At 46.4% G+C, this 22,668-nt stretch overlaps 1 protein-coding gene across 1 annotated transcript in view; it reads right to left on the reverse strand.

Annotated features, from left to right (window-relative positions):
• LOC137341904 (dynein axonemal heavy chain 3-like) overlaps window positions 1–22,668 on the reverse strand; it is a 490,604-nt gene that overhangs the window by 160,572 nt on the left and 307,364 nt on the right. Inside the window, exons 45-47 of the mRNA XM_068005410.1 lie at window positions 21,636–21,769; window positions 21,386–21,557; window positions 14,035–14,238 (exon numbers count right to left, since the gene is read on the reverse strand). Coding sequence (XP_067861511.1) covers window positions 14,035–14,238; window positions 21,386–21,557; window positions 21,636–21,769 — 510 coding nt within the window. The remainder of the gene's footprint in view (window positions 1–14,034; window positions 14,239–21,385; window positions 21,558–21,635; window positions 21,770–22,668) is intronic.

Below are 22,668 nucleotides of genomic sequence, written 5' to 3' on the forward strand. Positions count from 1 at the left end.
GATACGGGACCAGGGAAATCTCCACAATACTGGATACAGGATCAGGGATATCTCCCCAATACTGGGTACAGGATCAGGGAAATCTCCCCAATACTGGATACAGGATCAGGGAAATCTCCCCAATACTGGATAGAGGATCAGGGAAATCTCCCCAATACTGGATACAGGACCAGGGAAATCTCCCCAATACTGGATACAGGATCAGGGAAATCTCCCCAATACTGGGTATAGGATCAGGGAAATCTCCCCAATACTGGGTACAGGATCAGGGAAATCTCCCCAATACTGGATACGGGACCAGGGAAATCTCCACAATACTGGGTACAGAATCAGGGAAATCTCCCCAATACTGGGTACAGGACCAGGGAAATCTCCACAATACTGGGTACAGGACCAGGGAAATCTCCACAATACTGGGTACAGGATCAGGGAAATATCCCCAATACTGGGTACAGGACCAGGGAAATCTCCACAATACTGGGTACAGGACCAGGGAAATCTCCACAATACTGGATACAGGATCAGGGAAATCTCCCCAATACTGGATACAGGATCAGGGAAATCTCCCCAATACTGGATACAGGATGAGGGAAATCTCCACAATACTGGGTATAGGATCAGGGAAATCTCCCCAATACTGGGTACAGGACCAGGGAAATCTCCACAATACTGGATACAGGATCAGGGAAATCTCCACAATACTGGGTAGAGGATCAGGGAAATCTCCCCAATACTGGATACGGGACCAGGGAAATCTCCACAATACTGGATACAGGATCAGGGAAATCTCCACAATACTGGGTACAGGATCAGGGAAATCTCCCCAATACTGGATACGGGACCAGGGAAATCTCCACAATACTGGATACAGGATCAGGGAAATCTCACCAATACTGGGTACAGGATCAGGGAAATCTCCCCAATACTGGATACAGGATCAGGGAAATCTCCCCAATACTGGATAGAGGATCAGGGAAATCTCCCCAATACTGGATACAGGACCAGGGAAATCTCCCCAATACTGGATACAGGATCAGGGAAATCTCCCCAATACTGGGTATAGGATCAGGGAAATCTCCCCAATACTGGGTACAGGATCAGGGAAATCTCCCCAATACTGGATACGGGACCAGGGAAATCTCCACAATACTGGGTACAGGATCAGGGAAATCTCCCCAATACTGGGTACAGGACCAGGGAAATCTCCACAATACTGGGTACAGGACCAGGGAAATCACCACAATACTGGGTACAGGACCAGGGAAATCTCCCCAATACTGGATACAGGACCAGGGAAATCTCACCAATTCTGGATACAGGACCAGGGAAATCTCCCCAATACTGGATACAGGACCAGGGAAATCACCCCAATACTGGGTACAGGACCAGAGAAATCTCCCCAATACTGGATACGGGACCAGGGAAATCTCCACAATGCTGGATACGGGACCAGGGAAATCTCCACAATACTGGATACAGGATCAGGGAAATCTCCCCAACACTGGGTATAGGATCAGGGAAATCTCCCCAATACTGGGTACAGGATCAGGGAAATCTCCCCAATACTGGGTACAGGACCAGGGAAATCTCCAGAATACTGGATACAGGATCAGGGAAATCTCCACAATACTGGGTACAGGATCAGGGAAATCTCCCCAACACTGAATACGGGACCAGGGAAATCTCCACAATACTGGATACAGGATCAGGGATATCTCCCCAATACTGGGTACAGGATCAGGGAAATCTCCCCAATACTGGATACAGGATCAGGGAAATCTCCCCAATACTGGATAGAGGATCAGGGAAATCTCCCCAATACTGGATACAGGACCAGGGAAATCTCCCCAATACTGGATACAGGATCAGGGAAATCTCCCCAATACTGGTTATAGGATCAGGGAAATCTCCCCAATACTGGGTGCAGGATCAGGGAAATCTCCCCAATACTGGATACGGGACCAGGGAAATCTCCACAATACTGGGTACAGAATCAGGGAAATCTCCCCAATACTGGGTACAGGACCAGGGAAATCTCCACAATACTGGGTACAGGACCAGGGAAATCTCCACAATACTGGGTACAGGACCAGGGAAATCTCCACAATACTGGGTACAGGACCAGGGAAATCTCCACAATACTGGATACAGGATCAGGGAAATCTCCCCAATACTGGATACAGGATCAGGGAAATCTCCCCAATACTGGATACAGGATGAGGGAAATCTCCACAATACTGGGTATAGGATCAGGGAAATCTCCCCAATACTGGGTACAGGACCAGGGAAATCTCCACAATACTGGATACAGGATCAGGGAAATCTCCACAATACTGGGTAGAGGATCAGGGAAATCTCCCCAATACTGGATACGGGACCAGGGAAATCTCCACAATACTGGATACAGGATCAGTGAAATCTCCCCAATACTGGGTACAGGATCAGGGAAATCTCCCCAATACTGGATACAGGATCAGGGAAATCTCCCCAATACTGGATAGAGGATCAGAGAAATCTCCCCAATACTGGATACAGGACCAGGGAAATCTCCCCAATACTGGATACAGGATCAGGGAAATCTCCCCAATACTGGGTATAGGATCAGGGAAATCTCCCCAATACTGGGTACAGGATCAGGGAAATCTCCCCAATACTGGATACGGGACCAGGGAAATCTCCACAATACTGGGTACAGGATCAGGGAAATCTCCCCAATACTGGGTACAGGACCAGGGAAATCTCCACAATACTGGGTACAGGATCAAAGAACATAAGAACATTAGAACAGGATCATAAGAACATAAGAACAGTACCCAGGATCAGGGAAATCTCCCCAATACTGGGTACAGGATCAGGGAAATCTTCCCAATACTGGGTACAGGACCAGAGAAATCTTCCCAATACTGGATACAGGACCAGGGAAATCTCCCCAATACTGGATACAGGATCAGGGAAATCTCCCCAATACTGGGTACAGGATCAGGGAAATCTTCCCAATACTGGGTACAGGACCAGGGAAATCTTCCCAATACTGGATACAGGACCAGGGAAATCTCCCCAATACTGGATACAGGATCAGGGAAATCTCCCCAAAACTGGGTACAGGACCAGGGAAATCTCCCCAATACTGGGTACAGGACCAGGGAAATCGCCACAATACTGGGTACAGGACCAGGGAAATCTCCACAATACTGGGTACAGGACCAGGGAAATCTCCACAATACTGGATACAGGATCAGGGAAATCTCCCCAATACTGGATACAGGATCAGGGAAATCTCCCCAATACTGGATACAGGATGAGGGAAATCTCCACAATACTGGGTATAGGATCAGGGAAATCTCCCCAATACTGGGTACAGGACCAGGGAAATCTCCACAATACTGGATACAGGATCAGGGAAATCTCCACAATACTGGGTAGAGGATCAGGGAAATCTCCCCAATACTGGATACGGGACCAGGGAAATCTCCACAATACTGGATACAGGATCAGTGAAATCTCCCCAATACTGGGTACAGGATCAGGGAAATCTCCCCAATACTGGATACAGGATCAGGGAAATCTCCCCAATACTGGATAGAGGATCAGAGAAATCTCCCCAATACTGGATACAGGACCAGGGAAATCTCCCCAATACTGGATACAGGATCAGGGAAATCTCCCCAATACTGGGTATAGGATCAGGGAAATCTCCCCAATACTGGGTACAGGATCAGGGAAATCTCCCCAATACTGGATACGGGACCAGGGAAATCTCCACAATACTGGGTACAGGATCAGGGAAATCTCCCCAATACTGGGTACAGGACCAGGGAAATCTCCACAATACTGGGTACAGGATCAAAGAACATAAGAACATTAGAACAGGATCATAAGAACATAAGAACAGTACCCAGGATCAGGGAAATCTCCCCAATACTGGGTACAGGATCAGGGAAATCTTCCCAATACTGGGTACAGGACCAGGGAAATCTTCCCAATACTGGATACAGGACCAGGGAAATCTCCCCAATACTGGATACAGGATCAGGGAAATCTCCCCAATACTGGGTACAGGATCAGGGAAATCTTCCCAATACTGGGTACAGGACCAGGGAAATCTTCCCAATACTGGATACAGGACCAGGGAAATCTCCCCAATACTGGATACAGGATCAGGGAAATCTCCCCAAAACTGGGTACAGGACCAGGGAAATCTCCCCAATACTGGGTACAGGACCAGGGAAATCGCCACAATACTGGGTACAGGATCAGGGAAATCTCCCCAATACTGGATACAGGACCAGGGAAATCTCCCCAATACTGGGTACAGGACCAGGGAAATCTCCCCAATACTGGGTACAGGATCAGGGAAATCTCCCCAATACTGGGTACAGGACCAGGGAAATCTCCACAATACTGGGTACAGGATCAGGGAAATCTCCCCAATACTGGATACAGGACCAGGGAAATCTCCCCAATACTGGGTACAGGATCAGGGAAATCTCCACAATACTGGGTACAGGACCAGGGAAATCTCCACAATACTGGGTACAGGACCAGGGAAATCTCCCCAATACTGGATACAGGACCAGGGAAATCTCCCCAATTCTGGATACAGGACCAGGGAAATCTCCCCAATACTGGATACAGGACCAGGGAAATCACCCCAATACTGGGTACAGGACCAGAGAAATCTCCCCAACACTGGATACGGGACCAGGGAAATCTCCACAATGCTGGATACGGGACCAGGGAAATCTCCACAATACTGGATACAGGATCAGGGAAATCTCCCCAATACTGGGTGTAGGATCAGGGAAATCTCCCCAATACTGGGTACAGGATCAGGGAAATCTCCCCAATACTGGATACAGGATCAGGGAAATCTCCCCAATACTGGATACAGGATCAGGGAAATCTCCCCAATACTGGGTATAGGATCAGGGAAATCTCCCCAATAATGGGTACAGGACCAGGGAAATCTCCACAATACTGGATACAGGATCAGGGAAATCTCCACAATACTGGGTACAGGATCAGGGAAATCTCCACAATACTGGATACGGGACCAGGGAAATCTCCACAATACTGGATACAGGATCAGGGAAATCTCCCCAATACTGGGTACAGGATCAGGGAAATCTCCCCAATACTGGATACAGGATCAGGGAAATCTCCCCAATACTGGATAGAGGATCAGGGAAATCTCCCCAATACTGGATACAGGACCAGGGAAATCTCCCCAATACTGGATACAGGATCAGGGAAATCTCCCCAATACTGGGTACAGGATCAGGGAAATCTCCCCAATACTGGGTACAGGATCAGGGAAATCTCCCCAATACTGGATACGGGACCAGGGAAATCTCCACAATACTGGGTACAGAATCAGGGAAATCTCCCCAATACTGGGTACAGGACCAGGGAAATCTCCACAAGACTGGGTACAGGACCAGGGAAATCTCCACAATACTGGGTACAGGATCAGGGAAATCTCCCCAATACTGGGTACAGGACCAGGGAAATCTCCACAATACTGGGTACAGGACCAGGGAAATCTCCACAATACTGGGTACAGGATCAGGGAAATCTCCCCAATACTGGGTACAGGACCAGGGAAATCTCCACAATACTGGGTACAGGACCAGGGAAATCTCCCCAATACTGGGTACAGGATCAGGGAAATCTCCCCAATACTGGATACAGGACCAGGGAAATCTCCCCAATACTGGATACAGGACCAGGGAAATCTCCACAATACTGGATACAGGACCAGGGAAATCTCCCCAATACTGGATACAGGACCAGGGAAATCTCCCCAATACTGGGTACAGGACCAGAGAAATCTCCCCAATACTGGATACGGGACCAGGGAAATCTCCACAATGCTGGATACGGGACCAGGGAAATCTCCACAACACTGGATACAGGATCAGGGAAATCTCCCCAATACTGGGTATAGGATCAGGGAAATCTCCCCAATACTGGGTACAGGATCAGGGAAATCTCCCCAATACTGGATACAGGATCAGGGAAATCTCCCCAATACTCGATACAGGATCAGGGAAATCTCCCCAATACTGGGTATAGGATCAGGGAAATCTCCCCAATACTGGGTACAGGACCAGGGAAATCTCCACAATACTGGATACAGGATCAGGGAAATCTCCCCAATACTGGGTACAGGATCAGGGAAATCTCCCCAATACTGGATACAGGATCAGGGAAATCTCCCCAATACTGGATACAGGACCAGGGAAATCTCCCCAATACTGGATACAGGATCAGGGAAATCTCTCCAATACTGGGTATAGGATCAGGGAAATCTCCCCAATACTGGATACGGGACCAGGGAAATCTCCACAATACTGGGTACAGGATCAGGGAAATCTCCCCAATACTGGGTACAGGACCAGGGAAATCTCCCCAATACTGGATACAGGATCAGGGAAATCTCCCCAATACTGGGTATAGGATCAGGGAAATCTCCCCAATACTGGGTACAGGATCAGGGAAATCTCCCCAATACTGTGTACGGGACCAGGGAAATCTCTACAATACTGGGTACAGGATCAGGGAAATCTCCCCAATACTGGGTGCAGGACCAGGGAAATCTCCACAATACTGGGTACAGGACCAGGTAAATCTCCACAATACTGGGTGCAGGATCAGGGAAATCTCCCCAATACTGGGTACAGGACTAGGGAAATCTCCACAATACTGGGTACAGGACCAGGGAAATCTCCACAATACTGGGTACAGGATCAGGGAAATCTCCCCAATACTGGGTACAGGACCAGAGAAATCTCCCCAATACTGGGTACGGGATCAGGGAAATCTCCACAATACTGGGTACAGGACCAGGGAAATCTCCCCAATACTGGGTACAGGAACAGGGAAATCTCCCCAATACTGGATACGGGACCAGGGAAATCTCCCCAATATTGGGTACAGGACCAGGGAAATCTCCCCAATACTGGGTACAGGACCAGGGAAATCTCCACAATACTGGATATGGGACCAGGGAAATCTCCCCAATACTGGGTACAGGACCAGGGAAATCTCCCCAATACTGGATACAGGACGAGGGAAAACTCCCCAATACTGGATACAGGATCAGGGAAATCTCCCTAATACTGGATACAGGATCAGGGAAATCTCCCCAATACTGGGTACAGGACCAGGGAAATCTCCCCAATACTGGGTACAGGACCAGGGAAATCTCCACAATACTGGGTACAGGATCAGGGAAATCTCCCCAATACTGGGTATAGGATCAGGGAAATCTCCCCAATACTGGGTACAGGATCAGGGAAATCTCCCCAATACTGGGTACGGGATCAGGGAAATCTCCACAATACTGGATACAGGATCAGGGAAATCTCCACAATACTGGGTTCAGGATCAGGGAAATCTCCACAATACTGGATACAGGATCAGGGAAATCTCCACAATACTGGGTACAGGATCAGGGAAATCTCCCCAATACTGGATACAGGATCAGGGAAATCTCCCCAATACTGGATACAGGATCAGGGAAATCTCCACAATACTGGATACAGGATCAGGGAAATCTCCCCAATACTGGATACGGGACCAGGGAAATCTCCACAATACTGGATACAGGATCAGGGAAATCTCCCCAATCCTGGATACGGGACCAGGGAAATCTCCCCAATACTGGATACAGGACCAGGGAAATCTCCACAATACTGTGTACGGGACCAGGGAAATCTCCCCAAAACTGGATACAGGATCAGGGAAATCTCCCCAATACTGGATACAGGATCAGGGAAATCTCCACAATACTGGGTACAGGACCAGGGAAATCTCCACAATACTGGATACAGGACCAGGGAAATCTCCCCAATACTGGATACGGGACCAGGGAAATCTCCACAATACTGGATAAAGGACCAGGGAAATCTTCCCAATACTGCGTACAGGACCAGGGAAATCTCCCCAATACTGGGTACAGGACCAGGGAAATCTCCCCAATACTGGATACAGGATCAGGGAAATCTCCACAATACTGGATACAGGATCAGGGAAATCTCCCCAATACTGGGTACAGGATCAGGGAAATCTCCCCAATACTGGATACAGGACCAGGGAAATCTCCACAATACTGGATACAGGATCAGGGAAATCTCCCCAATACTGGGTACAGGATCAGGGAAATCGTCCCAATAGTGGGTACAGGACCAGGGAAATCTTCCCAATACTGGATACAGGACCAGGGAAATCTCCCCAATACTGGATACAGGATCAGGGAAATCTCCCCAAAACTGGGTACAGGACCAGGGAAATCTCCCCAATACTGGGGACAGGACCAGGGAAATCGCCACAATACTGGGTACAGGATCAGGGAAATCTCCCCAATACTGGATACAGGACCAGGGAAATCTCCCCAATACTGGGTACAGGATCAGGGAAATCTCCCCAATACTGGATACAGGATCAGGGAAATCTCCCCAATACTGGATAGAGGATCAGGGAAATCTCCCCAATACTGGATACAGGACCAGGGAAATCTCCACAATACTGGATACAGGATCAGGGAAATCTCCCCAATACTGGGTATAGGATCAGGGAAATCTCCCCAATACTGGGTACAGGATCAGGGAAATCTCCCCAATACTGGATACGGGACCAGGGAAATCTCTACAATACTGGGTACAGGATCAGGGAAATCTCCCCAATACTGGGTGCAGGACCAGGGAAATCTCCACAATACTGGGTACAGGACCAGGGAAATCTCCACAATACTGGGTACAGGATCAGGGAAATCTTCCCAATACTGGGTACAGGACCAGAGAAATCTCCCCAATACTGGGTACAGGACCAGGGAAATCTCCCCAATACTGGGTACAGGAACAGGGAAATCTCCCCAATACTGGATACGAGACCAGGGAAATCTCCCCAATATTGGGTACAGGACCAGGGAAATCTCCCCAATACTGGATACAGGACCAGGGAAATCTCCACAATACTGGATATGGGACCAGGGAAATCTCCCCAATACTGGGTACAGGACCAGGGAAATCTCCCCAATACTGGATACAGGACGAGGGAAAACTCCCCAATACTGGATACAGGATCAGGGAAATCTCCCTAATACTGGATACAGGATCAGGGAAATCTCCCCAATACTGGGTACAGGACCAGGGAAATCTTCCCAATACTGGGTACAGGACCAGGGAAATCTCCACAATACTGGGTACAGGATCAGGGAAATCTCCCCAATACTGGGTATAGGATCAGGGAAGTCTCCCCAATACTGGGTACAGGATCAGGGAAATCTCCCCAATACTGGGTACGGGATCAGGGAAATCTCCACAATACTGGATACAGGATCAGGGAAATCTCCACAATACTGGGTACAGGATCAGGGAAATCTCCACAATACTGGATACAGGATCAGGGAAATCTCCACAATACTGGGTACAGGATCAGGGAAATCTCCCCAATACTGGGTACAGGACCAGGGAAATCTCCACAATACTGGGTACAGGACCAGGGAAATCTCCCCAATACTGGGTACAGGAACAGGGAAATCTCCCCAATACTGGATACGGGACCAGGGAAATCTCCCCAATATTGGGTACAGGACCAGGGAAATCTCCCCAATACTGGGTACAGGACCAGGGAAATCTCCACAATACTGGATATGGGACCAGGGAAATCTCCCCAATACTGGGTACAGGACCAGGGAAATCTCCCCAATACTGGATACAGGACGAGGGAAAACTCCCCAATACTGGATACAGGATCAGGGAAATCTCCCTAATACTGGATACAGGATCAGGGAAATCTCCCCAATACTGGGTACAGGACCAGGGAAATCTCCCCAATACTGGGTACAGGACCAGGGAAATCTCCACAATACTGGGTACAGGATCAGGGAAATCTCCCCAATACTGGGTATAGGATCAGGGAAATCTCCCCAATACTGGGTACAGGATCAGGGAAATCTCCCCAATACTGGGTACGGGATCAGGGAAATCTCCACAATACTGGATACAGGATCAGGGAAATCTCCAAAATACTGGGTACAGGATCAGGGAAATCTCCACAATACTGGATACAGGATCAGGGAAATCTCCACAATACTGGATACAGGATCAGGGAAATCTCCCCAATACTGGATACAGGATCAGGGAAATCTCCCCAATACTGGATACAGGATCAGTGAAATCTCCACAATACTGGATACAGGATCAGGGAAATCTCCCCAATACTGGATACGGGACCAGGGAAATCTCCACAATACTGGATACAGGATCAGGGAAATCTCCCCAATACTGGATACGGGACCAGGGAAATCTCCCCAATCCTGGATACAGGACCAGGGAAATCTCCACAATACTGTGTACGGGACCAGGGAAATCTCCCCAAAACTGGATACAGGATCAGGGAAATCTCCCCAATACTGGATACAGGATCAGGGAAATCTCCCCAATACTGGGTACAGGACCAGGGAAATCTCCACAATACTGGATACAGGATCAGGGAAATCTCCCCAATACTGGGTACAGGATCAGGGAAATCTCCCCAATACTGGATACAGGACCAGGGAAATCTCCACAATACTGGATACAGGATCAGGGAAATCTCCCCAATACTGGATACAGGACCTGGGAAATCGCCACAATACTGGATACAGGATCAGGGAAATCTCCCCAATACTGGGTACAGGGCCAGGGAAATCTCCCCAATACTGGATACAGGACCAGGGAAATCGCCACAATACTGGGTACAGGATCAGGGAAATCTCCACAAACTGGATACAGGACCAGGGAAATCTCCACAAACTGGATACAGGGTAATTTTCTCAATATTCCCAATATTGGATACAGGATCAGGGAAATCTCCCCAACACTGGGTACAATGAAACCTCCTCAATATTCCCAATACAGGACCAGGGGGAGGCAGGAAATGTTCCAGCAGTGGTGCAGATGCCTCCTAGTTCCATGGAATGCATTGCTCTCCCACTGTCACAGGAACATAGGAACAGGAGGAGGCCATTCAGCCCCTCGAGCCTCTTCCATCATTTGTTTAGATCATGGCTGATCAGTACTTCAACTTCATTCTGTTGATACCTTTAACTAACAAAAATCAATCAATCTCAGTCTTGAAAATTTCAATTGACCCCCAGCGTGGACAGGGATGGGCAATAAATGCTGGTCTTGCCAGCGACGCCCACATCCCATGAACGAATAATAAAAAAATAGCATCCACAACCTTTTGAGGTGAGAGTTCCAGATTTCCACTCCTCACTGTGTGGAAAAGTGCTTCCTGATTTCACCCCTGAATGGCCTGCTCTAATTTTAAGGTTGTGTCCCCTTGTTCTGGACTCCCCCACTACAGGAAATAGTTTCTCTCTCTCTACCCTATTAAATCCTTTAATCATTTTAAACACTTCAATTAAATCACCCTTCAATCTTCTCAACTCAAGGGAATACAAGCCATGTTTAACACTTTAAGCCTTGGTATCATTCTGGTGAATCTGCGTATCCTGAGGTGCGGTGCCCAGAACTGAACCCAGTCCCCAGATGGGGTCTAACCAGAGCTCTGTACAACTGGAACATCACTTCCACCCCTTTGTATTCCAGTCCCCTTGAGATAAAGGCCAACATCCTGTTAGTCTTTCTGATTGGGTTTTGTACGGAGTGGGCTCAGTGCTGTGGGCACCAATGGATGCGATTCCAGCTAAACTCCCGAGATTGTGGCCCAAGGATTGGGTGTGCTGGATTTTTAAACTTGTAATATTTCTATACTGCTTATTTTATCATAAGCGGGGTTAGCATCACAAAGCATCTTCTTTTTAACAGTAAGCCAGGAATCTGAAAGCAGTTTGATTGTCCATTAGATTTTCAAGATGCAACTTTGGTCAAGCTCACACTATGGTGATCTCCAGAGTTAACCAGTTAGACATGCCAGCATTATTTTTGCGAGCTGTGAGCAAGGAGAAGGCTCCAGTGTTCAGTTGCCTCAAATGATCACATTCATTGACAAGCATTTTAAGCCTTCTATAAAGATCGTTTTCATACGATATTGGTGAATAACCATCTGGATTAGTTATATCATGAGAGGTATAGGTTCACGCACATTTCTAAAGGGAGGGCCCAGTTTGGAGCCTTCTGTGATTGACAGAATCAATGGGCAGAGACCACAACTCATTGTCTTAAGGGGGCAGGGCTCTGACACAGGGATCTGTCTCTCTCTCAGTCACAGAGTTCTCTGGCATTACAGCCAGCAGAAAAAATCAATCTGTACTTTAAAGCCTGAGCCAGCTTAGCTTCGGAAGGCTACAGTTGGACTAAAGGTCTCCTATCTTAAACCTATGTTTAGGGAGGAACCAAATGGCGTCTTTATTATTTTCATAAAGTAAGAGGTGATGGGGAATACATGTTCTCATTGTGTCAAATTGTACATTGTTCATTCATGTATTTTATGAAAATAAACCCGTTATTGGTTTATAGCCTGTGCCTCATCGTTGTAGTGTGCTAACCCAGATCACCTTCTGTAAAAAGAGGAGCCCTTGCATGGTGGCAGGTATCCTGTTCCAGTAGCGGTGTACAGAGCAAGGGTTTTCTGATCCAATTCACGGGTTATCTAGATATTGGGCAGAAAGTGGTGTACTCTGGATCATGGGGGACACGAGGGCTGCGTTGGGAGTGACCAGTGATGTTGAACCCAAGAGGAGATCGTGCTAGTGTTAGCCATGGCTCAGTGGGTAGCACTGTTGCCTCTGAGTCAAAGGTCATGGGTTCATAGCCCCACTCCAGAGACTTAAGCACAAAATCTATGCTGGCAGTACTGAGGGAGTCTTTTGGATGAGACGTTAAACCGAGGCCCCGCCTGCCCTCTCAGGTGGGTGTAAAGTGTCCCATGACACTATTCGAAGAAGAGCAGTGGAGTTCTCCCAGTGTCCTGGCCAATATTTATTCCTCAACCAACGTCACTAAAAACAGATTATCTGGTCATTCTCATATTGCTGTTTGTGGGATCTTGCCATACGAAAATTTGCTGCCATGTTTCCTACATTACTACAGTGACTACACTTCAAAAGTACTTAATTGGCTGTAAAACATTGTAGGATGTCCTGAGGTTGTGAAAGGCGCTAAATAAATGCAAGTCTTACTTTTTAAAAACCCAGGAACTATGACACTGATACAGAGGCACTGAAATTGATTCAACCCCAGATGTCGAGGCAGCGAGACTTTAAAAGAAACATATTAAGTTATTATTTTAATATGAAATCAAATAAGTAATCCAAAAAAATTATTTTTCTTGAAGAACACTGGTGAAGAAATTAGAATGTGACAGACTAACTCCTAGGCCAGTTCTGCCTTCTAATCTGGGTTAATGTGGAGTAGTTCCATCTTCACATTGAGATGTAAACTTTGCGTTGTAACTTGGATGCAAAGTTGCTTGAATCAAATTTAATCAAGGAGTGTTAGATCACCTCAGGGACGTAGTCTCACACTGCTTTGGCTTTGTGTCGACTGCAGTATAACTGTAATCTGGGCAAGAGTCAATGTTTTTAAATTGCATTTGATCTTTATTTTAATGTCACCAGTTAGTTGACTATCCCATCACTGTCTGTGAGCATAAAAATTGAGCCAATGTTCATGTAAAGCGAGTGAGTATATCCCAATATATTAGCAGAGGGCCTGCCTGTGGAAATTGCCAGAGCAACACACTGTATTCCTGTCCTTTGGATCCTGCTACGTCAAATACTGATCACCGAGCTAAGAGAATGGACAGGTGATGTGCCCCCAGGCCTCTGTCAATCGTGTGCAAGTGACCCACGAAGACTCCCTCTGCATTTTCTCACTCCTATTTGTGGGGGGAGCTGCATTTCTCTTTGATGGCTTCCAATAAACAACAGGGCTGATATGGGAAATTCTCCATCTTGGGGTATTTTGGGGGAGAGCTCATCCCCTCCCCCACTGGTGAAGCCCATTAACAAACCAAATTTGTTTTTTCCACCAAACCAGCTAACACTGTTTCTATTTGACTTTGACAGATTAGTAGGATCACCTTGACTGAAACTTCTGGTAGGTAATGAGGGTTTCGAAGTCGAGTGGTCATATAGAGCTTGAAATCTTTAGAATACTGTATGATGGTCTCTCCGAGGCGAATGTAATCCATCCCACTTTGTTTGAATGTTTGCTTCAGCAGCAATGGCTCCAGAATGGGATCAAGTTCTTCAGAAAGATTTTCAATTAAAACTGGATTTCCAAACTAAAAGATAGGAATTGCACAATTCAGACAGTGAAGTAAGATAACGAATATTATTAAAGGGAAGACTGACTGGTGTAGTAGGCTGGGACATTGTGCTGGCATCGTTCTGATCTGCGCTTGAATCCTGTCTGCGACAGGGTGAGGGTCTCCCGTCTGTGATTGGATGGATATCTCCTGTCTGTGATTGGATGGATATCTCCTGTCTGTGATTGGATGGGTATCTCCCGTCTGTGATTGGATGGATATCTCCAGTCTGTGATTGAATGAGTATCTCCTGTCTGTGATTGGATGAGTATCTCCTGTCTGTGATTGGATGATTATCTCCTGTCTGTGATTGGATGAGTATCTCCTGTCTGTGATTGGATGAGTATCTCCTGTCTGTGATTGGATGAGTATCTCCTGTCTGTGATTGGATGGGTATCTCCTGTCTGTGATTGGATGAGTATCTCCTGTCTGTGATTGGATGGGTATCTCCTGTCTGTGATTGGATGATTATCTCCTGTCTGTGATTGGATGAGTATCTCCTGTCTGTGATTGGATGAGTATCTCCTGTCTGTGATTGGATGAGTATCTCCTGTCTGTGATTGGATGGGTATCTCCTGTCAGTGATTGGATGGGTATCTCCTGTCTGTGATTGGATGAGTATCTCCTGTCTGTGATTGGATGGATATCTCCTGTCTGTGATTGGATGGGTATCTCCTGTCTGTGATTGGATGGGTATCTCCTGTCTGTGATTGGATGAGTATCTCCTGTCTGTGATTGGATGGATATCTCCTGTCTGTGATTGGATGGGTATCTCCTGTCTGTGATTGGATGAGTATCTCCAGTCTGTGATTGGATGAGTATCTCCTGTCTGTGATTGGATGAGTATCTCCTGTCAGTGATTGGATGAGTATCTCCTGTCTGTGATTGGATGAGTATCTCCTGTCTGTGATTGGATGGATATCTCCTGTCTGTGATTGGATGAGTATCTCCTGTCTGTGATTGGATGAGTATCTCCCGTCTGTGATTGGATGGATATCTCCTGTCTGTGATTGGATGAGTATCTCCTGTCTGTGATTGGATGAGTATCTCCTGTCTGTGATTGGATGGGTATCTCCTGTCTGTGATTGGATGGATATCTCCTGTCTGTGATTGGATGGGTATCTCCTGTCTGTGATTGGATGGATATCTCCTGTCTGTGATTGGATGAGTATCTCCTGTCTGTGATTGGATGAGTATCTCATGTCTGTGATTGGATGAGTATCTCCTGTCTGTGATTGGATGAGTATCTCCTGTCTGTGATTGGATGGGTATCTCCTGTCTGTGATTGGATGGATATCTCCTGTCTGTGATTGGATGGGTATCTCCAGTCTGTGATTGGATGGATATCTCCTGTCTGTGATTGGATGGGTACCTCCTGTCTGTGATTGGATGGATATCTCCTGTCTGTGATTGGATGAGTATCTCCTGTCTGTGATTGGATGGATATCTCCTGTCTGTGAATGGATGAGTATCTCCTGTCTGTGATTGGATGGATATCTCCTGTCTGTGATTGGATGAGTATCTCCTGTCTGTGATTGGATGGATATCTCCTGTCTGTGATTGGATGGATATCTCCTGTCTGTGATTGGATGGGTATCTCCTGTCTGTGATTGGATGGATATCTCCTGTCTGTGATTGGATGGATATCTCCTGTCTGTGATTGGATGGATCTCTCCTGTCTGTGATTGGATGGATATCTCCTGTCTGTGATTGGATGGATATCTCCTGTCTGTGATTGGATGAGTATCTCCTGTCTGTGATTGGATGGATATCTCCTGTCTGTGATTGGATGAGTATCTCCTGTCTGTGATTGGATGAGTATCTCCTGTCTGTGATTGGATGAGTATCTCCTGTCTGTGATTGGATGAGTATCTCCTGTCTGTGATTGGATGGATATCTCCTGTCTGTGATTGGATGAGTATCTCCTGTCTGTGATTGGATGAGTATCTCCTGTCTGTGATTGGATGGATATCTCCTGTCTGTGATTGGATGGGTATCTCCTGTCTGTGATTGGATGGATATCTCCTCTCTGTGATTGGATGGGTATCTCCTGTCTGTGATTGGATGGATATCTCCTGTCTGTGATTGGATGAGTATCTCCTGTCTGTGATTGGATGAGTATCTCCTGTCTGTGATTGGATGAGTATCTCCTGTCTGTGATTGGATGAGAATCTCCTGTCTGTGATTGGATGAGTATCTCCTGTCTGTGATTGGATGGATATCTCCTGTCTGTGATTGGATGAGTATCTCCTGTCTGTGATTGGATGAGTATCTCCTGTCTGTGATTGGATGGATATCTCCTGTCTGTGATTGGATGGGTATCTCCTGTCTGTGATTGGATGGGTATCTCCTGTATGTGATTGGATGGATATCTCCTGTCTGTGATTGGATGGATATCTCCTGTCTGTGATTGGATGGGTATCTCCTGTCTGTGATTGGATGAGTATCTCCTGTCTGTGATTGGATGGGTATCTCCTGTCTGTGATTGGATGAGTATCTCCTGTCTGTGATTGGATGAGTATCTCCTGTCTGTGATTGGATGGGTATCTCCTGTCTGTGATTGGATGAGTATCTCCTGTCTGTGATTGGATGAGTATCTCCTGTCTGTGATTGGATGATTATCTCCTGTCTGTGATTGGATGAGTATCTCCTGTCTGTGATTGGATGGATATCTCCTGTCTGTGATTGGATGAGTATCTCCTGTCTGTGATTGGATGGATATCTCCTGTCTGTGATTGGATGGATATCTCCTGTCTGTGATTGGATGGGTATCTCCTGTCTGTGATTGGATGAGTATCTCCTGTCTGTGATTGGATGGATATCTCCTGTCTGTGATTGGATGGATATCTCCTGTCTGTGATTGGATGGATATCTCCTGTCTGTGATTGGATGGGTATCTCCTGTCTGTGATTGGATGGATATCTCCTGTCTGTGATTGGATGGATATCTCCTGTCTGTGATTGGATGGATATCTCCTGTCTGTGATTGGATGGGTATCTCCTGTATGTGATTGGATGGATATCTCCTGTCTGTGATTGGATGGGTATCTCCTGTCTGTGATTGGATGGATATCTCCTCTCTGTGATTGGATGGGTATCTCCTGTCTGTGATTGGATGGATATCTCCTGTCTGTGATTGGATGAGTATCTCCTGTCTGTGATTGGATGGATATCTCCTGTCTGTGATTGGATGAGTATCTCCTGTCTGTGATTGGATGAGTATCTCCTGTCTGTGATTGGATGGATATCTCCTGTCTGTGATTGGATGGGTATCTCCTGTCTGTGATTGGATGGATATCTCCTCTCTGTGATTGGATGGGTATCTCCTGTCTGTGATTGGATGGATATCTCCTGTCTGTGATTGGATGAGTATCTCCTGTCTGTGATTGGATGAGTATCTCCTGTCTGTGATTGGATGAGTATCTCCTGTCTGTGATTGGATGAGAATCTCCTGTCTGTGATTGGATGAGTATCTCCTGTCTGTGATTGGATGGATATCTCCTGTCTGTGATTGGATGAGTATCTCCTGTCTGTGATTGGATGGGTATCTCCTGTCTGTGATTGGATGGATATCTCCTGTCTGTGATTGGATGGATATCTCCTGTCTGTGATTGGATGGATATCTCCTGTCTGTGATTGGATGGATATCTCCTGTCTGTGATTGGATGAGTATCTCCTGTCTGTGATTGGATGAGTATCTCCTGTCTGTGATTGGATGGATATCTCCTGTCTGTGATTGGATGGGTATCTCCTGTCTGTGATTGGATGGATATCTCCTGTCTGTGATTGGATGAGTATCTCCTGTCTGTGATTGGATGATTATCTCCTGTCTGTGATTGGATGAGTATCTCCTGTCTGTGATTGGATGGATATCTCCTGTCTGTGATTGGATGAGTATCTCCTGTCTGTGATTGGATGGATATCTCCTGTCTGTGATTGGATGGATATCTCCTGTCTGTGATTGGATGGGTATCTCCTGTCTGTGATTGGATGAGTATCTCCTGTCTGTGATTGGATGGATATCTCCTGTCTGTGATTGGATGGATATCTCCTGTCTGTGATTGGATGGATATCTCCTGTCTGTGATTGGATGGGTATCTCCTGTCTGTGATTGGATGGATATCTCCTGTCTGTGATTGGATGGATATCTCCTGTCTGTGATTGGATGGGTATCTCCTGTCTGTGATTGGATGGATATCTCCTGTCTGTGATTGGATGAGTATCTCCTGTCTGTGATTGGATGAGTATCTCCTGTCTGTGATTGGATGGATATCTCCTGTCTGTGATTGGATGGGTATCTCCTGTCTGTGATTGGATGGATATCTCCTGTCTGTGATTGGATGGGTATCTCCTCTCTGTGATTGGATGGATATCTCCTGTCTGTGATTGGATGAGTATCTCCTGTCTGTGATTGGATGAGTATCTCCTGTCTGTGATTGGATGAGTATCTCCTGTCTGTGATTGGATGGGTATCTCCTGTCTGTGATTGGATGAGTATCTCCTGTCTGTGATTGGATGGGTATCTCCTGTCTGTGATTGGATGGGTATCTCCTGTCTGTGATGGCCCTAAAGGCAACACAACTTGGATTTCCATGGTTTTAACTCAGTTCTTATTGTGAGCACATCCAATCAAAGTATCGCATCAATTCACCAAATTATCAGCGAGCTGCACGGAGAGCTGGTGTGGATGGAGGGGAATAAAAAATGTCACATTTCACACTGCTGTAATGGTGGAGGCTGTTCTAATTTTAGGGTCAAAATATGTTGTTGGGACAGAGTAGAGGGAGCTCTACTCCCCCATGTGTCTCATAACCAAGAAATGCTTGGCGTTAACAGGGGCTGGGGTTCCTCAGCACCCAAGGTCCAAGTGAAATTTTCAACCATTGGAATTAAAGCAGGTTCCAGGCCTTGGAGAGAGAGATAGGACTGTGTAGGGAAAGCTGCTTGCAGGCATTTCTAACATGAAATGATTAATTTAATGGGTATGTTTGTGTAATTGTTACACCCCAGTGTAGAGGGGAGAGGGATAAACCCGGCAATTACAGGCCAGTCAGCCTAATGTTGGTGGTGGGGAAACTTTTCGGTACAATAATCCGGGACAAAATTAATTGGCACTTGGAAAAATCTGGGCTAATAAATGAAAGTCAGCACGGATTTGTTGGAAGAAAATCGTGTTTAACGAACTTGATTGAGTTCTTTGATGATGTAACTCAGAGGGTTGATGGAGGTAGTACGATTGATGTTGTGCTTTCAAAAGGCATTTGATAAAGTATCAAACAATAGACTTGTTAGCAAAATTAAAGCCCATGAGATTAAAGGGACAGTGGCAGCACGGATACAAAATTGGCTAAGGGACAGAAAACAGAGAGGAGCGCTGGATGGTTGTTTTTCAGACTGGAGGGAAGTATACAGTGGTGTTCCCCGGGGGTCAGTATTAGGACCACTGCTCTTTTTGACATACATTAATGATCTGGACTTGGGTATAGAGGGTATAATTTCAAAGTTTGCAGATGACACGAAACTCAGAAATGAAGGAAACAATGTGGAGGATAGAAACAGATTCAGGAGGACAGAGACAGACTGGTGAAATGGGCAGACACATGGCAGATGAAATTTAATACAGAGAAGTGTGAAGTGATTCATTTTGGTAGGAAGAATGAGAGGCAATATAAACTAAATGGTACAATTTTAAAGGGGGTGCAGGAACAGAGAGACCTGGGGGGGGTGTGTACACAAATCTTTGAAGGTGGCAGGACAAGTTGAGAAAGCCGTTAAAAAGCATATGGGACCATGGGCTTTATTTATAGAGGCGTAGAGTACAAACGCAGGGAAGTTATACTAAACCTTTATAAAACACTGGTTAGGCCTCAGCTGGAGTATTGTGTTTAATTCTGGGCACTGCACTTTAGGAAGGATGTCAAGGCCTTAGAGAGGGTGCAGAAGAGAATGTCAGCGATGTGGAGAGATTGGAGAAACTGGGATTATTCTCCTTAGAGCAGAGACGGTTAAGGGGAGGTTTGATAGAAGTGTTCAAAATCATGAACGGTTTTGATAGAGTGAATAAGGAGAAACTGTTTCCAGTGGCAGAAGGGTCGGTAACCAGAGGACAAAAGAGCCAGAGGCGACAGGAGGAAACATTTTTTTTACTCAGTGAGATGTTATGATCTGGAATTCACCGCCTGAAAGGGAGGTGGAAGCAGATTCAATAATAAGTTTCAAAAGGGAATTGGATAAATACTTGAAGGGAAAAAATTTACAGGGCTAAGGAGAAAGAGGAGGGGAGTGGGACTGATTAGATAGCTCTTTCAAAGAGCTGGCACAGGCACGATGGGCCAAATGGCCTCCTTCTGTGCAGTACCTACTATGATACTACTGTGATACTATGAATTTTCAGTGTGTTTGTATTGTGTAATGAATGTTATTTTTGCTGACCTACAGTGGCAGTAAATATCACGGGGTACTTTGCTGCTGAGCTGGGGTCAGTGTGACTGCAGTATGGTGAATGACCACTTGTTCATCATGGACATATGTTCCAAACATACTGACGAGAACTGCAAGACTTCAAGAGTTTTTATTGTTTTGAAACAGAAGCTGTAAATTAAGTGAAGTATTGTAATCTAGCTAAATCTGCTATTTTTGCTCTTGAACTGTTTAATATTACTTCATAAACTTGATTCATGCCTTTTAGCCTAAGTCACATGGTCTGTCAATGTGGTGTTCACCGTCAGTTGGAGATTGTATGGTGCGATCCCATACTATTTTGAGTGTGTACTGAAGTGCTTTATACTTTGTACTTGAGGTTAGGCTTCACTTTATAACAAACATAAGGGGGATAAAATAAGACAGCGAGGTACTGAAAGATTTTTAAATTGCCCATCCCCTCTCCCCCCACCCCCCCAGCTCTGGTGCTGGTGACCAGGGGTGTAGCTGCTAGCCTCTCAAATCTGCAGCCACGCTCCTGTCTCTGACCCTCCCCCAACTGGTACCAGCACAAGGTCCCGCCAGGGACGGGATCAGGAGGATGACTGTGGATACCCCCCGCCCCACGGTCTCAGGGCCCTCGTATCTGGAGATGGGTTGATCTGGAAGAGACTTACCCAGACAGCAGTTTACAGGGATCTTACCTGAATGCAGTTCCCCAGGGTCCGGATGCAGTCGGACTCGGTAAGTTTGCAGACATGCAGCTTGTTGGACTTCTCCATGTTTTTGACCCACTTGTTAGCTTGACCCTGTGGATCGACCATGAGTGGCCAGCGCTGGGCTGAGGTCACGATGATGGCGTTGTCCACTGAGAATCTGAGTGGACAGTAATGTTGCATGAGACATGAGATCATTCTCATTTTCCTGTTAGAACTTTTGGAAATAAATGCTTACATGTCCCTCGGGAGTCCGTATAGTTGCCACTCCAAGATGTTCACAGGGTCCCCCAAGGTATTCGACAGGGAGAAGACACTGGAGACTGGGATTTGTTTCTGCTTGCACATACTCAACCATTCTTTCAACACATTCTGCAAAAGAGGGACAACACCAAGTTACGAAACATTCGCAAGATGCAGTTCCTGCAACTGAAAACAAATTTAACCAGTGCACAGTAATGACGTGTATAACTATGTGTCATATGTACACTAAAAGATTCTTGCTGTGTTTGATTTAAAAAACTGAATAATTCCTGGTTTACATTACAACATTCCTACATTATAACAGTTACTACACTTCAGAAGTACTTCATTGGCTGTAAAATACTTTGGGACGTCCTGAGGTTGTGCTAGGTGTTGTATGAATGGAAATTTTTCTTTTTTTCTGGTTGGCTCAGTTGTAAGCACGTTGCTGTGTCACATCTCGCAGAATGGGGTCAGGTTCCACATGTACGCTGATGACGCCCACCTCTACCTCCCACCACCTCCCTCGACCCCTCCGCTCTCTCTGATTTGCGATGCTGCTTGTCCAGCATCCAGTATTGGATGAGAGGGAATTTCCTCCAATTAAATATTGGGAAGGCCAAAGCCTTTGTCTTCAGTCCCCGCCATTAACTCTGTACCCCAGCCACCGATTCCTACTCTCTCCCTGGCCCCTGTCTGAGGCTGAACCAGATTGCTCGCAACCTTGGCCCTGAGATGAGTTTCCGACCCCATATCCTCTCCATCACCAAGACCGCCTACCTCCACCTCCGTAACATCGCCCGTCTCCGCCCCTGACTCAGCAAATCTGCTGCTGGAACCCTCATCCATGCCTTTGTTACCTCTACACTCGACTATTCCAATGCTCTCCTGGTCGGCCTCCCATCCTCCACCCTCCGTAAACTTGAGCTGAACCAAAACTCTGTTGTCCATATCCTAACTCGCACCAAGTCCCGTTCTCCCATCACCCCTGTCGTTAGAAACGCAGGAAGTCGGGTGCTGAGACCACC

This window comes from Heptranchias perlo, chromosome 24 (assembly GCF_035084215.1).
Source record: "Heptranchias perlo isolate sHepPer1 chromosome 24, sHepPer1.hap1, whole genome shotgun sequence".
NCBI lineage: Eukaryota > Metazoa > Chordata > Chondrichthyes > Hexanchiformes > Hexanchidae > Heptranchias > Heptranchias perlo.